Below are 15,074 nucleotides of genomic sequence, written 5' to 3'. Positions count from 1 at the left end.
GTGGATCACTCTCCAACCCACGAATGAGCTCAAGAACTCAGGCAAGTCTGCTACAACAAAAGAAACTTTATTTAAAAATATTTTTTTACAGACATGGGTGCCTGAAAAAGCTCTTTAGTTAACTGTGTATGGAAATGAAAAAAATTAATAAATAACATTAGTATAACAGAACCTCTAAACATTAATACATTGCAAAACAAAATGGACTTTAAATGAAAATGAATCTTAAAGCTCTGCTATTCTCTGTAAGAATATTTACCTTCTGTTTTTCTTATTCTTTACAGGTGAGAATGATTAAATACTGCTAATATAATTTTTTTATATTAATGACATTTTTAAAATAGTCCACAAAAATCTAAGTTTTCATTCTGTTTATTTTTAACACTGATATACAAATTGGGACTCTTCATTCTGGAGAAAGCATCAAGATGTTCTCTCCAGCCCCACCCAGGCCAAGAATGTCAAAATCCTGAATAAGAAGGGCTTTGAAAAGAATTGTTTCTATCTCCCAATTCTTTATTGGTTAATGGCAGGGAACTGAGAAAAGGAAAAGGATTAAGTAAAATGTCATTATATAGAAAACTTTTTTTTTCTACAGTGGCCACAATACTGAGGACAGGCTTCTGTTCTGGTACGTGGTCCTTGCTGCCTTTCCCAGGGGAAACTGGCCCCTGCAGAGGGCTCTAGCTGCTTAATGCTCTACGTCTGAAGTTTTCCAATGAAAGGAAAGTCAAGTCTAAGGGAGAGGCAGGAGGTCTAGGCCAGTTCAGGATCCAGCAAAAAGACAAGACAAACAAATACACAAACACCCTCCCCTTCTCAGGAGAGTCCACACAACACTGTTCCATGCGGCTGGGTCATTAATAGGATCAGGAGGAGGCTGGGACACCTGACATGGTCCAGAGTATACTTGGAAACCAGGGAACATTCTGTCTCTTCTTGCTGAACACAGAACATCCAACCTAAGATCCTGACTGGAACCAACCAAATGACCCCAGGGTACAATACTGATTTCTTCCAACTAAGCGTCACAGCAGGGAGAAGGGCCCACTGACAGGCTGCACCTGGGTGCCACCTCCCCAGCCACACAGAGCACTTCCTTTCCCCTAGACTGTAGGGACTAGTGACACTCAAGGTAGAGGAGCTAAGACTCTGGTATTTCCATATTAAGTCCTAAAATGCAGCCTGGGATACAGTGCTGCCTTAGAAAGGCACAAAATGTTTGGCTCTTTTTTTTTTCAGTGTGCTAAAAATTGTTTTGTTTTGAATAAAGGAAAAAGATATATAAGGTTAAAAATCCCAAGTCACCACAGCAAGAAAGCAGATGGAGGAGGTACCTCATAGCTGCCATGCCCCTGCCACGTTTCAGCAAGAGGCCAAGGCCAAGACACTAAACCAACGCTGAGAAGGGTAGGTCAGGAGGCATCCACTCTCATGGGCATTGCGCCTGCAGGCTTACTCACCCAGATGGCAGAAGGAAGAAGCCAAGGAAGGGAAAACATGTGGTCTGCAGATTCATAAGCAGTTCTCTGCCTCTTCAGTCTCTGGACAGCCACAGCCTGGCTACCCTCTCCCATGACAGGGTCACAGGCCAGCAGGGAGGGGACTGACACAAAGGGTACATCAGCACGCATGGAGGCGCACTGGGCTGGGCACGCAGGACCGGGCCGGCCTAGGAGGCGCAGAGAGCCTGTACCAAGCGGCACTCCTCTGGCCTCCCAGTCTGGTTCAGGGGTAGCAGGAGAACCTGTGACGGGCAACGTGGAAGGTTCCTCTCACATTCATTTCTGGGGCTGAAGCAAGAGCATGGGACCAGGCAATCAGAACTCTGCTGATTTGTTTGGCTGCCAATTCAGTAGGAGCTCTGAGACCAGCTTTCAGTCTTTGCTCTCTACAAAGCACAGGGAGTGGCCAGCCACATTTCTCTCAAGCACCGAACAAGAGAAGAGGCAGCAAGATCTCCAAACAGTTGTTAGTCTGTTAGTCAACAGCTGGCCCCTTGGCACCGTGCTTTCCAGCCAACTGCCAGTGAGCCTCCAGGCACGCCTTGCTCCCCGATCTCCCCATTTACTCCTGTGCTACTTTCTGGAACCGAGAAACACTGGTGTCCCCTTTGAAACCAACCCAGATCTCCTAGGACCCTGTAAGGGTGCATGGCACCGCTGTCTCTCTGCTCCTTCATTCTGGAGCCTTGAAGAGAATACCAAACAGAAAGACTGATTCTCCACCCTTCTTCACGGGCCTCCGTGTCTATCTTTGGATTGTTAGGTGACTTCTGTGTCTATCAAATGACTTCAGTAGTTTAAAAAAGTTATAAGGAATTATGAAATGCCTTAACAACACAGCACAGGCTCCAGGATGAGATAAATAAGACTAAAAGATTCAGGCAAGCAGGAGCACAGTTTTACAACACCCAAAAATAAAGGCGTGACTATAGGACTAGAAAGGAAGCAACTGGACAGGGCATCCTGTCTAAAGAGCTCAGTAAAAACTATTCTAACCTGGAATCTATACCTAATTCACATCCTGACAGCTGTCCCAACTTTATATGTTCTGGCAAAGTTGTCTTTGAGGTACCCGGAAGGCCTGCCTAAGACTCTTACCGCAAAGCCCCCCGTCACATGGGAAAGAGCAAATGAAAGGGTGAGGAGGAGGAAGTGGAGGAACACTGGCCACAGGCCCATAAAATGAATCTATTTTCGCACTAAAACCTGAAGAGGGCCCAGCAGTCCATGGCCAGGTGCTACAGTGGGATTTGTGATCTGCTCTCTAAACAGAATGAAAGAAGGCTAAAAACCTGAGATTGAATGAAGGCTAAGAAGTATCACCCAAGAAGAGACTAGGTCCAGAACAGGAGAGGGAGGTAAGAAATCTTGGATGCCAAGACTCATAAAGGGAAGAAAAATGGGAAATAAAGAAACAAAGATGGCAACCCAAAATAACTTAAACCTAAGCATCTCCTTATGTCCCAGATTGCCTTTCTACTCTCAAAATAGCAGTATGGTAAGTTTTACTACTAGAGTTTAACTCCTAGAGGGTGTGTGTCCCCTCCTCTCTGAGAACCCCCGCCCCCGCGTCCCACCTGGAGGAGCGTGCTCCTGAGTGGCGAGGCTGACGGGTCAGGAGCAAACACCTGGTTAGCGTGCTAGGCTGATCGTATTCTTTCTTGAGAATACAGACCAGGAGGCACTGGGAATCTGTTAAGATGGTGATCCCTACAGCTGAGAGGCCCTGAGGACCTGAGGACTGGGGTGCGTATTTGGGGGCCATGCACACTGATAAACAAACCAACAAGCAGGAGAAAGGACAAGGTGCAAAGTTTCTAAGCTCCACGCAAGAATCAACTGCACTTATCCTAGCTTCTAGGAAACACCCTGAATTCTTATGACTCCCTCCTTTCTTTGTTTGAATGCTTCTGTCTCTGGCATCCAAAGGATTCTTCAACAGGATGGTCAAAGATACAACCTTGACCTTCTTCCACTATGCACCCTCCTCCACGCACTAAGTGGCTACATGCATTTCTAAAGAGAGACTGCTAAGTAAGATCAGAGTAGTAGGAGTAATGCTTTACGCCAACTGAGAATACTTGAGATTGAATTTCTAAAGCCTGAAAGTCTAGGAAGATAATAATGTGTTGACTTTGATCCTAAGTTCTAGGGTCTCTAAGCTCTCTAAGTTCAGTACCCCTAGAGATACAGGCTGACACTTTAAAGAACTGACTGAGTTCATCTATTTTACTGCCTGGCTCCTGGGAGACCAAACAGCTGGTTGAAGGTCAGGACCCAGAGACAGGAGCCCATCCCTCTCCCACACCTTCAGCCTTTCTAAGACATAGGATTAGTTGCAAAGGTTGCTGAAGGATTGGAAAACAAGTTCCAAACAGAATGCGAGATGGTAAAAGGTCCCAAAAAGGTGATAAGAAAACTTTCGAGGAAACGGGATTAGGGATACAAGCAGCTCAGTAAAAATATCAAGGAAGGCACTAGAGTGGAAAGGGGACTGGAGGCTGATGCTTTACTGAAACATTTAACTGTCCTACTGTATGACTCTGAGCCAACATACCAACCCACCAAACAGATTCTATGGAAACATAAAAATGGTGGGTATCCATGAGACTGACATGGCGGAATCTCTCAGACATTGTCAACGCTATGGGAAGACAACAGGGGTTAAAGGGAGCATCTTGAACTGGTATTTAACCAGGATAGCTCTATAAGGAAATGTATGTCCACATAAAAGGGCTGTGTATATAAACTGCACAATCATATTGGGAATGGCTATTTTAGGGCCAAATGCATGCACTAGACAGCCCAAGTACAACCCCTCAACGTCAGGAAGCCACCACGTGGGGGCAGGGGAGAACACAGAGCGGACACTTCCGGCTCCTGGAAATCACTCCTGAACATGCTGAATGACCACACGAACTGTCAGAGCCAGGCCAATGGTCAGAACCACCATTAGTTACTCCATGGGCAGTGGGCACTGCAGAGTCAGAAAGGCCAATGGCAAGAAGGGGGACTTACAGTTTGGGAAGAGGGCCTACAACCCTCTGCCTTTCATGACATGAGGTAGGAGAATATTCTGCATGAATGCAATTGGTGATCACACACAGAAAGGTCTAGATCTTATTAAAGGAAACATATAGCTGGTCCCTACTTTGCAAGCAAATATTCAAAAATTCACGTGTAACGCTGCTGATTAGACCATAACATTTATTTTACTTTTCTATGGAGAAAATAAATATTTTAAGTATGAACAATAGCATCCCCCAACTTTTTAAAAATCCACAAAAGAGCTAAATGATACTACAAGTACCATCCCACATCCTGGTCCTGGTGCTGAGAGTCTGTATCGGAAGAGAGAGAACAGAAGAACAGCAGAATGTGTGGAGTGGGGCTGGGGAGACAGAGCCAGTGGAAGGAGTGACCATCCACAGGTGTATGTCACTATTTATATACATACTAACAGATAAATGCTGAGGCAATCAACTGCCTGATCTATTATTTACCTAAAGGGAGGTATATCATTGAGCCCACAGGTTTTCTCCACCTTGAGCACCCTTGACTTTAAAGGAAGGAGTACAGCAGGGCGGCTGATGCATGATGGCAACGAGGCAGACTACACGTGAAGCACCCCGGGAAGCCGTGGGGAAGCAGGTGACCGGGCTGAGCAGAACAGCCTAGTGCATCTGAGAAAAAGGAAAACATCAAAGTGGTTTTTACCCTACCCACCTGATAGTCATTAACAGAGAAGGAACTGTTTGTAATCAAGAGGGGGAAGGGGATCGGTTTGCCAAATGGCGAAACTCAAGATAAAGCTCACTTGTGAAAGGGCAATTTTAAATTCAGAGCAAAGAATTAAAAACTGCCATACAAATGGAGGATGAAGAATGAGTTATTGGTGCCTGAGTTAAAGGAAAATTTAAGAAATTTAAAAGTTTTGGAAATATCCTCAACACCAGAGCCATGTAGAAACTTTCTAGAGGCTCACCTGGCAATTTCAGGCATGGATCCAGGCATAACCTCAGGGCACCCAAAGGGAAGACCCCTCACAGAATGGTCTAAGACCCTGATACATGGCCGACAAGCTAACTACCAAGCCAAGCAATGGTAAGCATGTTCAAAACAGGGACCTGGCCCTAGTTTTGGGGCTGACTCAAAGAGCCTTACAGATACTCAGGAAAAGAAAGGGTGAACTTGCTCTTAGCCCGTGTGAGTTAAAGACATAAGCTCCAAAGATGATTTTGGATGCACTTTGAAAAGGCAAAAGGTATGCAGAACCAGTGCTTTGTTCTCATGATAATTCTACGGCCAATGTCTACAGACAAGGAAAAATCCCAGTGTGGAGACGTCATTAAGCTGCTGCTACTGTTTCCAGTTCTTTGTCTAAGGCCTTCAACAGCTAAACAAAGTGCAAAACTGAGTGTCAACATAAATGAAACACTGTGCTGGCTTTGTGAAGGAGATGCTAGGTTACTGTTTTCTATTCACTGCCACTTTCCCTGTCCCCTCCTCCCCGATTCAGGCCCCCTGCACCTGGTGGGGGCTGGGTCGTTTTCTGCCATACAGAGGAGACATGGTAACCATGGCGAGTCAGCAAGAAGTCCTGTACTGTCTTCTCTGGGAACATAAATGGCTCTGAATCAAGAGGATAAAACCAAAGACCCAGGAGTAGCTGAAAGCCAAGAGAAGAGTTACAAAAAGTTCTAGATCCAGAGATGACAAGATGGGAAAGAAAACAGATGTAAGGGAGTCGTTTCTGTTTGCATCTCAAGACAAAAGCATGATTTAGACTGTGAGGACGGTAGATTTATCAAAGAGCAGGCTTGCTTCTGACAAAGAGGAAGGCTCCACCCTGCTAGGGAAGTCAGTAAGAGGCTCTGGCCAGAGAACTAACTGAACTCAAGTGGTCCCTGGGCAGCATCTGCAGGAACTGACTGGCGGTGCCCCACACTGGACTCTTGAGTCTTCTTTGCAAACCTGCAATGGCACAAGCTGCAGGGCTTTTCACATGCTGTCTGACACATAAAGTCATTCATTACACCCAGTGATGTCTAATTACCGTGGGGAGTGCAGTCATTAAAGAGCATATAGGACCTAAAGGGGAGAAGAAAATGCTACATTCCCAAAGCCACAGGCACAAGAGAAAAGCAAGTCGCCGGGCAGCACCAATGCAGGGTTGGTGCTAATTATCAGCAGAATGCTGTGCTACCACGGGTGGCATCCCCATTCCTTAAAGGGCAAAGAAAAAAATCATTTCTGAAAATACAACCTGGTTCATGTTCAAAGGGAGACACCCTTATAAGCTGAAATTAATTCACTGGAAAGAAAAACTGAACAGATAAATCCTTATTGTCTGTTTTGTGCATTTTATGTATAACAAGGTAAACGGCGGGTGAATGGAGCTTCGTAAAAGCTTCATGGTATTTGGGCCACAAAGTCATGCTGGAAACAAATGTTCCTCCCTTCCTGTTAAGTAGAAAAACTCCTGACCTACGTTAGAACACATACCTGCAACAAGGCAACTGACTCCCACAGACTATATCCTGGGGAGGGCACGGAATGTAACTGAAGGCCTCGATCTCAAATCAGTCATAATGTAATTAGGATAATTAAAACATCTTTTTAAAAACAGATTCAATCTTCCTATAGAAACAGTGCTTTGGAGTGACCAGTGTTAGCTGCTAGTATCACACACGACCATGATGACAGAGCAACAGTGCTTTCCCCCACCCATCTACCAGACAGACAGACCCCACCACACTCAGTAAAGAACATCCTATAAGCTGCCTGGCTTCAGTAAGGCTGGTCAGAGCAAGCCCACTGCCAACGACAGACACCAAGGAGGAGGAGGGAGGAGGAGATGGGGGAAGGGACAGAGGGAAGGTGTTCTAAAAATACAAGACTTAAGCTATGCGCATGATAATCCAAGCCAAAGGGAGTGTTGGAGTTGTAGTACACACTGGGGTTGGATATAAAACCAAGTCCGTAAGATTCCTTCCTAAACCTCTTGTGCTAATTCCCTCCCTGGGATTAACACACACAGCAGGTTCATCTTATGATCACAGGACACACACGACAGAAAGACAGACAGACAAGACACACACAACCACATCCTTAACCCAGGAAAGTCGTAAGTCCTCAGTTAGGATTTACAGCACAGTACTTCTCTACTGCTTTCTGGACTGTTCCCCCAGGGAGGCTACCATTTAATAAAAATCCACACTCTCTCTAAGTGGGGACTGAAGGACACCGTCAAATGCACTCTCAAAACAAATAAAATAATAGAACATCCTAGCTGTTCTGTTCTCATTCCACTGCTTTGAAATCTTGGAACCACAGATGTGATATCCCACAGACCGGGCAAGACTGCACTGTGAAGTCTCCAAAGGAACCTCTCTGCCCTTTTAGGAGCTCAGGGCTCCTCGGTCCTCTAAGCTGCGGCAGGGAAGGGTGTGCTAGGTGGCTACGTGGGCAGGAGAAGAAATGGAAACAAATTCCCGGAGGATATTTTTGGCCATTTCGATGTTGTTGTGGGCAATGACCAGGGCTTTCTGAATGTCCTGGTAGGAGTATCCCTGACTCAGAAGGCTCTCGATCTCACTGGAGAGCTGCGGGGAGGCGGCGGCGCTGCTCTGCTGACAGCTACTTGCTTTTCGTTCAGAGTTGATTCTCCGAGGGAACGGTTTGGGAGGCCTCTCAGGAACTTGGGAACCCTCAGTGAAGTCTAGAAGAAATAGGAAAGAAAATGCTTGCAAATCCGGCAAGAGGAAATCCTCGTCTAGTAACGACAGGCTAATACCAACATATTATTGACCTGCTGTCAATCGATACATGTGCTCTTCAGCTCCAAGGCTGGGTTTTATAGGTTCAACGGTTTTAGTCTACAGCCTCCTCCCTCTCAGCAGGACAATCTTCTAAATACACCAGGCACCTGTCCCACCGACAGTGACCATGCTGCCCCCCACACGGAACGTCTGCACCCGCACCACGCTTCACACTGAGCAACAAGTTTTTACATACATTACTGCCTGCGTTAGTTAAAAAACACTTCTGAAGGGCCAGAGAAGACAGTCAACTTCTTCTTTCACAAATAAGGAAAGAGAAATGAGCCGGGGTTGCAGTGAAGAGGCATTAAACAAGGTCGGGGGGTGGGGTACGCTGCCTGTTTGGGCAACTGGATGCCATGCGTCTTTTTCACCAGCTGTCCTGAAGGCTGGCTTCCATTTCCAAAGTGACAGCCACTGTGGCTGCTGCCCTCCCAGGCGGCCACAGGTGCAAGAAGAACAGCTATAACAGACAAGGCCCAAATGCAGGCTGGCTCCAGGCCCATTCAGTGTGCTTTCCAGAGCCAGCATGCCTCCTTTCCATGGGATAGGGCCCAGCAGTCAGTAATCTGTGGTCTGAACCATCAAGCTTAGTTACCATCATCATGATGCACACTCAGAAGAGGCAGAAATCTTATTTACCCCCACCACAGGAAGGGCCAAGATTTAAGGAACAACCTCATTTCTAAGTCTGGCAAAATCCTCAAGAGTCTGACTACAGTTTAACTTCCCAATTTGGGACCCAGGACCACTTTCCTCCCACTTAGACGTAATTTTTACTACATCCAGCTACTGACTCACTGTCACCAGGCAGTCATCTATTTTTCAGTATAAATAAGGAGCCACACAGCATTTTCGTATAAACCCAAGGTAGCCTGGAGACTCACTTGTTGTGGGATCACCTTCCAGAGACAGCCAGCCGAAGGAGGAGCTGGCGTTGGAGATGTCTGAGAGTGTGCGGCGGGCCAGCACCGCGGGCAAGGGTGGCCTGGGGACGTCATATCCATCGTCTTCGTTTTCTGATTCCTCAGGGCCAGTGTTGGCATGGGCTGCAGCCAAATTCCCTTCACCTAGAGAAGAGTTTGCACAGTTATCTTCCATTCCTAATGAACTTCACCTTCTAACACACTTCAGTATAGGGGCATCCGTTCATCCAAGCATGTACAGAATCACACAGTTACTGAACATCCACGATGAACCAAACATCACGCCGCCCTGCAGGCAGAGATAAAACAGGGAAAATAAAATCTGCACCAATCCTGCAGCTCTACTTTTCTGAACATGTCAAAGCTACCCTTGCCAAGGTTAACAGCCACTGATGCCCAAGACTCAAGCGCCACTTCACAGCATTCACTCAACATTTCCATCTGCATTTCACCTTGGAAGATCAGCCAAAGGGCCCTGCTGTGTGTGCTGTCTTCTTGAACTTTCAACTTGGTGAGCTAGTTAATATGGGAATTGAGTATTCACCACCCACACACACAAGAATTTCATCACTGTTGAAAAGCAACGGGAATAAGAGGGAGCTAGCTACCAGCACTGCAAGTCCAGGCCAGGAAGAATAGAAAACACAAAAGGAACTAGCTACGTGAATGGGAAATAAAAGAGATGAGGGGCTTTTGCTGCTATGGATCAAAGATATTTTGCAAAGAAAATTATTTAAAAGAATATTCCCCTCAGACTAAGCTCTCATTGGCCAAACATTACAGGCTCATTCTTCCAGCACAATAATGACTGTTAAAGTAGCAGAATGACTACTCACCAAAGGTGCCGCTCTCTGTGGTAGATGGCACCGCCTGGGACTGGATATTATACATCGCTTCGTATGTACAGCTATCAACCTGCTGGTCACAATCACATGCCCTGAACCGGAAGGAAAGTGGCACAACAATCTTCAGAAACAGAATTCGGTTATCTGCAAACTTACTAAGATTCATCTATTTACAACTACTCCAGACCTGATTCTATCATGACATTCTCCTTCTGCCAGTATCACTAGTAAGTATCATAAGATCGACTCTCGTGACAAGTAATAGATGTGTGTTTTTGAAATTACTGTGGTGTAGAAGAAACATGAAGTTGAATTTCTGACAGCTGTAAAAGGCTTACAACATTAGGGGCTAGATACATCATTCTGCTTTCTTTCTGGCTGGATAATGCTATGTGCAGGCAGCAAACCAACCAGGTGAGGGGGTATCAAATGAATTCCCAAACAGGATGGTTGTGAACCTACCATGCACTCTGGGTTGTCTCCAAAGGCCATTTCACCTCTGGCTTTTGAAGTCCCACAGGCCTAGAGGAGGGAGTCATATACTCTGTGTCTTCCTCATTTTCACACTGCTCCCCAGGTGGCAGCTTTGGCACAGGAAGAGGTCTGGAAGATGAAGAATGAAAGACAGCAAAAGAAAACAAGAAGAATAAACTGCTTTGTGATCATTTGAGATAATATGAAAATCACTGTAGTAGAAGAAATATACAATAGTATGATTCCATACACACAAGAATGGTAATAAACATTTAACAAGTTGCCAATTACTGTCTGACTCTAGGTGGTGAGACTACAGACACTTTTATTTCTTCAGCATTGATTATCTGTATTTTCTAAATGTTCTTTAATTAACACATATTACTTTCATTAAGAGAAAAAGGTCATTAAGAGGACAATCCAAAAATTTTCATTATAATTCTTTTCATTGATGATGTTAATAAAAATATAAAACTGCACCTCTTACTCATTAAGCATTTTGGCAATACATACTTTAAAACATTCAAATTCTTTTGTCACAGTAATTCTACTTTGGATGCATCTCTGGCTATGTACAAAGATGTTCAGTGAAGCAAATTTATTACAGTAAAAGCTTTTAAACTAAATATCCAACAATAGGGGAATGGTTAAATATGTGATGTTATAGCCACATTATATAAAATATGTAATTAAAAGTGAGAATTTTGAAAAACTTAAACTGATAGGAAGAAGATGTAATACTAAGTTTTAAAAAAGGGAAAACATATAATTATATCTTGATCTAAAATACACATACATTTTACATGCCTATTGCCATGGCCACATAACAAGCATTGTCTGTCTGCCTAGAACAGCTAGCTATAAAAGCAGGAAAAAATATAAAGGAAAGAAGGCACTGGAGAGCAACCAGGTAGCCAAGATTTAAGAGGCCAAGATTCCACAGGGAGGGAGAATACACTGCAGTAAGCCCCATATTAGGGGTTCTGAACTTGGGGTTCCAAGGTAGTTTCAATAGGCTGAGAGAGGGACTGGAATTTGGGTGTACCACAGTGGCCACAAGACGCCAAAACTTCTAGGGAGGGGAACAGCAGAGAAGTGGGCCTAAAACCCTGCCTACAGTGTTCCCTAGAGCTACTGCTCATCCTTGACCTACGCAGGCCCGGGACTAGATTTGAGACACCGAGCAGAAAGTAGCAACTGAGCTGCTGAACAGAGACTTTGGTTGTCTTGTCAAATTAGATCAAGTTGGAGTTAACAGACATGGCCTTCAAAATAATTACAATTTATACATCCAATAAAAAAAGAGGACGGGGAATTTTACTAGAAAACTAGGATTTTTTTTTTAAATCACATGGAAATTCCAGAACCTAAAAACAGTATCTGGAAAATAGAATAGATGGATTTGGGGCAGATTAGAAACTGCAAAACAGAAGATTAGGGAACTGGAACAGAGTAGAAACTATTCAGAATCAAGAATAGAGAGTAAAAAAAAGAACGGAAAACACAGAAATGAGCAAAAGAGCTAAATGAAGCATGCTGAAAAGGTCCAACATGAGGTGACTGGAGTTGCAGGGAGGAGACAGAGATGCACTATCCAGTCTATTTTAAGAAATAGTGGTTGAGATTTCCTAAAATTGATTAAAAAAAATCAAATGATAAATTAAGAAAGATAAATATAAAGAAAACTATAGAGGTGCATTATAGTAAGACTGTTGGGATCCAAAGACAAAGCGGTCTTATAAGTAGTCAGGACAAGAAACATTACCATTAAAGCAGCAACATTAAGCTAATTTTCCAATAGAAACAATGGAAGTCAGGCAGTGGGATGATATTTTTAAAGTGCTAAAGGAAATAACTCCAGTTCAGAACATAGTCGACTTCTGAATAACATGGGTTTGAACTGCACGAATCCTCTTTTATGCAGATTTTCCCCCATAAATACACACTGCAGTACAATATAACTCGCAGTTGGCTGAACCTGCAGATGGGAAACCGTGGATATGGAGGGGCCCACCTGAAGTTATATGTGGATTTTCAACTGCACGAAGGGTCACTCCTTCTAACCCCTGAGTTGTTCAAGGGTAAGCTGTACTATATACTCAGTGAAAGTATCTTTTAAATAAAATGAAAGTGAAATAAAAGATATTTTAAGTCAAACAAAATTGAGGAGAATCCACTGACAGAAGATACATAACACACTCTCATCTTTCTCTCCCTCTCCCTCCCTCTCTCTCTCTAAAGAAAGTTATCTGCGCAGAAGGAAAAAGAATCCAGATGAAAGTGTGGCAAAGCAAGAAGAAATGAGGAGTACTAGAGGATAAATCTGTGGGAAACTTGAATGTCCAATAGTGTTAAGAGGTGCTGATTCAAAGCAGACTCTAATGAGTCAAAGATGCATGCTGGAACCCCTGGGATAACTATTAAAAGAGTATCAGGAGTGAAATGGTATAATAAAAAATATTTTAATCCCTAAGAAAGAAAGTAGAAAAAAAATGAACAAAGAAAAGATGGGGGAAATGGAGGAAAGAGTAGGAACAAAAATTCTAATTATTTTAAAACAAAGAATGCTAGACTGGATTTAAGGGGAAAAAAAGCCAACAACTATATTCTGCTTATGAGAAGCATAACTTCAACATAAGGACACAGAGAAGTTGGAAGTAAAAGGATGGAAAAAGATCACGAAAACACTAAAAGAGAGCTGATGTAGCCATTTTACAGACTAGCTGATGTAGTCTGAGTCAAAGCAGACTAAGACTGGTTGTAAGTAGAACCAGACAGTAAATGGAATAATAAAAACAATTATTATTTAGTCAATAATTCTCAATTTCTATGTACCCATATTACATAGGTTACATATACAACACAAATGGACAGAACTGAAAGAAAATGAAACAAATCAACAGGGAGATGGCATACTTGAATACAATTAACAAAACTGACACATAAAAACTGCTGTGCCCAACAACTGCAGGATACACACTCATAAAATGAAGGTGGTAATGTGAGTGGAATTTACCATAAACTAGTAGATAAAGAAGATCTCAGATTATGGTTTCTGACTACACTGGAATGAAGCTAGAAAGCAGTAACAGAAGAGTAACTAGAAAATCTTCTAATATTTGAAGATCAGGCAACACATAAATAACTGATGAACCAAAAAGAAACCACTAAGGAAAAACCATATATTTTGAAGTGAATGTCAAGGAACACATACCAAAATCTATAGAATGCAGCTAAAGCATCCATTACAGACAGAATGTTTGTGTCCTCCCCAAAAGTAACACGTTGAGGCCCTAATCCCCAGTGTGGCTGTACCTGGAGATGGGGCATCTGAGGAAGTAATTAAGGTTGGATGAGGTCATGAGGAAGGGTCTCCGATTCAACAGGACTGGTGTCCTTCTAAGAGACACCAGAGAGCTTGCTGTTGCCCTCGACACCTCTCCCTGCCTGCACCTATCAAGGAAAGGCCACGCGAGGACGCAGTGAGAAGGCTATGCAAGCATGCCAGCCAGTAAAAGAGTCTTCACCAGAAACTGAATATGCTGACATCCTGATCTTGGACTTCCAGTCTCCAAAACCGTAAGAAAATTAAATTCTGCTGCTCAAACCACCCCGTCTGTAGTATTTCGTTATGGCAGCCTGAGCAGATTAATACAGCGTCCATCTCATGAAGCTAGAAAAATAACAAAACCTACAGAAAACTGGAAGAATAAAATAAAGGGGAGAAAGTAAAGAAACAACAAGCAGATACACAAGGATACTGGGAAGATGGCAGAGTAGGAAGCCACCTGGACAATGGCACTGGCAGAAGTGGCCTGATTCAACTATTCTGGACTCTAGAGTCTGTTGAAGGCTTGCAACTTGTAGGTGAAGACTCGGATACTAAACTGCTGTCAATTTCAGCTCTTAGCATAGTAGCAGCTACCCATTCCTAACCCTGGCCACATGGCAGGCAGCTGTGCGTAAGTTCCTGAAGCAGCTACCACACAGCTGCAGGAGTTATCAGGGTGGGCAAAAAGGACTTAGCCCTCCAAATACTGGGGATCTGTGCTCTGATGGCTGACTGCTGCTCTTGTTTACAGAAGTGCTGACAAAGGGGTGGCAGCCACTGTTGTTGTACCGCCACCCACTGTTGCAAGCTCCTCTCTGACTAAGTGACTTTCATGAGATTTAAAGGGCTGGTCCGCCTTTTTCTTTCCCTTCTTTTTTCGCTCTTCCCCTTTTGGGAGCCAGGTATTAAAGACTAGGACATTAAAAAATAACCACATATATGGGGAAAGTTAAAAACTGACCACACATGCCCAAGAAAAGGTTCGGAAAACACCTAAGAAGACATTAGATTTACACTCAGACTGACCCTCCACACTCAGACAGCCTACAATAAAAAAATAAAAATAAAATAACAAAAACAGCAAAACCTAGCAAAGGAGACTCTGATTTCCAGCGTTAACACATAATTAAATTCAAATGTTCAGTATGCAACAAAAAAAAATTACAAGGCTA

General features: G+C 43.7%; 1 protein-coding gene across 3 annotated transcripts in view; it reads right to left on the bottom strand.

Annotated features, from left to right (window-relative positions):
• Positions 1–48: 48 nt before the first annotated feature.
• CBL (Cbl proto-oncogene) overlaps positions 49–15,074 on the bottom strand; it is a 74,772-nt gene continuing 59,746 nt past the window's right edge. For all 3 annotated transcript variants that reach the window (XM_031443505.2, XM_064482145.1, XM_064482144.1), the window contains 4 exons: positions 10,560–10,700; positions 10,089–10,189; positions 9,214–9,396; positions 49–8,226 (listed from right to left, as the gene is read on the bottom strand). In XM_031443505.2, the coding sequence (XP_031299365.2) occupies positions 7,958–8,226; positions 9,214–9,396; positions 10,089–10,189; positions 10,560–10,700 (694 nt within the window). In that variant the 3' untranslated portion in view covers positions 49–7,957. The remainder of the gene's footprint in view (positions 8,227–9,213; positions 9,397–10,088; positions 10,190–10,559; positions 10,701–15,074) is intronic.

The sequence above is a fragment of the Camelus dromedarius genome, chromosome 34 (genome assembly GCF_036321535.1).
Source record: "Camelus dromedarius isolate mCamDro1 chromosome 34, mCamDro1.pat, whole genome shotgun sequence".
In the NCBI taxonomy this organism is placed as follows: domain Eukaryota; kingdom Metazoa; phylum Chordata; class Mammalia; order Artiodactyla; family Camelidae; genus Camelus; species Camelus dromedarius.
Note: the sequence above shows the minus strand (reverse complement) of the source record. Positions and strands in the feature narration are given on the sequence as shown.